We start from the raw sequence: 1,067 nt of genomic DNA on the forward strand, positions 1-1,067 counted from the left end.
AGGCGCTCGGGGCCGTGCCCGAGGTTTACCTGGCCTCTCGGCAGCTGGAGACTGCGCCAGCTCACAGCTGGTTCTGCTTGAGTAAGTCCTCCAAGGACATGGCGAAGCCCACAGGAGAATTCCTGCTCCTCGCTGGCCGCCACCTTGGGGTAGAGAAATTGCGTGCTCGTCGGCGTGGTGGTGACCAGCCCGTTGGACTGGATGATGAGGCGTTCGAGTTCTGGCGAGGCGAGCTTGAGCAGCCCCAGGTCCGGCGAGGCGAGCAGGCCGTCGGGGGGCGCCGCACCAGGGGCGCCGTCGGTGCGCAGGGGGGCCGGGGGCGGCGCGGCCGCGGGCTTGAGCGCCGCTGCCACCTGCTCGCTCAGGCTTAGCGTCAGCGCATCCTTCTTCATCATGCTGCTGGCCACTGCCGTCGGGGGCGCCCCGGGGAACAGGCGACCCGAGGACGCGAAGCTGCCACCGCCGCCACTGCCACTGCCGCCGCCGCCCAGGCCGCTTAGCGCCTCATCGCCGTAGAAGGGTGTTTCCATCCTCCGCCTCCCCCGCCGCGCCGGTCCGGGGGGGAGGGGAGTGGCCGCGGCCTCCCGAGAGGCCCGGGCCCCCCCCCTGTCCGCTTGGCCCTGAGCCCGCCCAGGCTGCGGCCGAATGCGCCCGGCCCTCTGTTGGCGGCGGCTCCTGCGCCGCGCAACCCGCGCGCCTTCTTATAGCCTCGGCCCAGCGCGATGAGCTCATTGCCCCCGCTCGCCATTGGGCGCGGATGACGTATCTCATTTTACATAGAGGGGCGTGGCCCAAGCCAGCGACGCTCCCCCGGCTGCCGTTGCCCCGGTGACACGCGGTAAACGGCACAACAGCGCGCTGCCTTGTGGGTTGACATCATGGGGGTGGGCCGCGCGTCTGGGCCGGGTCACCCCGCCCCGGGATCGCTGTGTACAACGAAGGCCCCCAGCGCCGCCTCCCGCCAAGGCACGTCCGGGGTGGCGTGATAGGCTCGGCCACCAGGCGCCCGCCTGCTCCAAAGCCCCGCCCCGCGTCTGCGCGTGGGGCCAGTTCGGCGGGGGCGGTGC

At 72.1% G+C, this 1,067-nt stretch overlaps 1 protein-coding gene across 1 annotated transcript; it reads right to left on the minus strand.

Annotated features, from left to right (window-relative positions):
* Positions 1-25: 25 nt before the first annotated feature.
* Positions 26-689, minus strand: JUND (JunD proto-oncogene, AP-1 transcription factor subunit). The gene is given in 2 exon segments (XM_023763994.1): positions 26-112; positions 114-689. Coding segments are annotated over 2 exon segments (504 nt in total). The 5' UTR covers positions 531-689.
* Between the last annotated feature and the right edge of the window lie 378 nt (positions 690-1,067).

The sequence above is a fragment of the Myotis lucifugus genome, unplaced genomic scaffold (assembly GCF_000147115.1).
Source record: "Myotis lucifugus unplaced genomic scaffold, Myoluc2.0 scaffold_311, whole genome shotgun sequence".
Lineage (NCBI taxonomy): Eukaryota > Metazoa > Chordata > Mammalia > Chiroptera > Vespertilionidae > Myotis > Myotis lucifugus.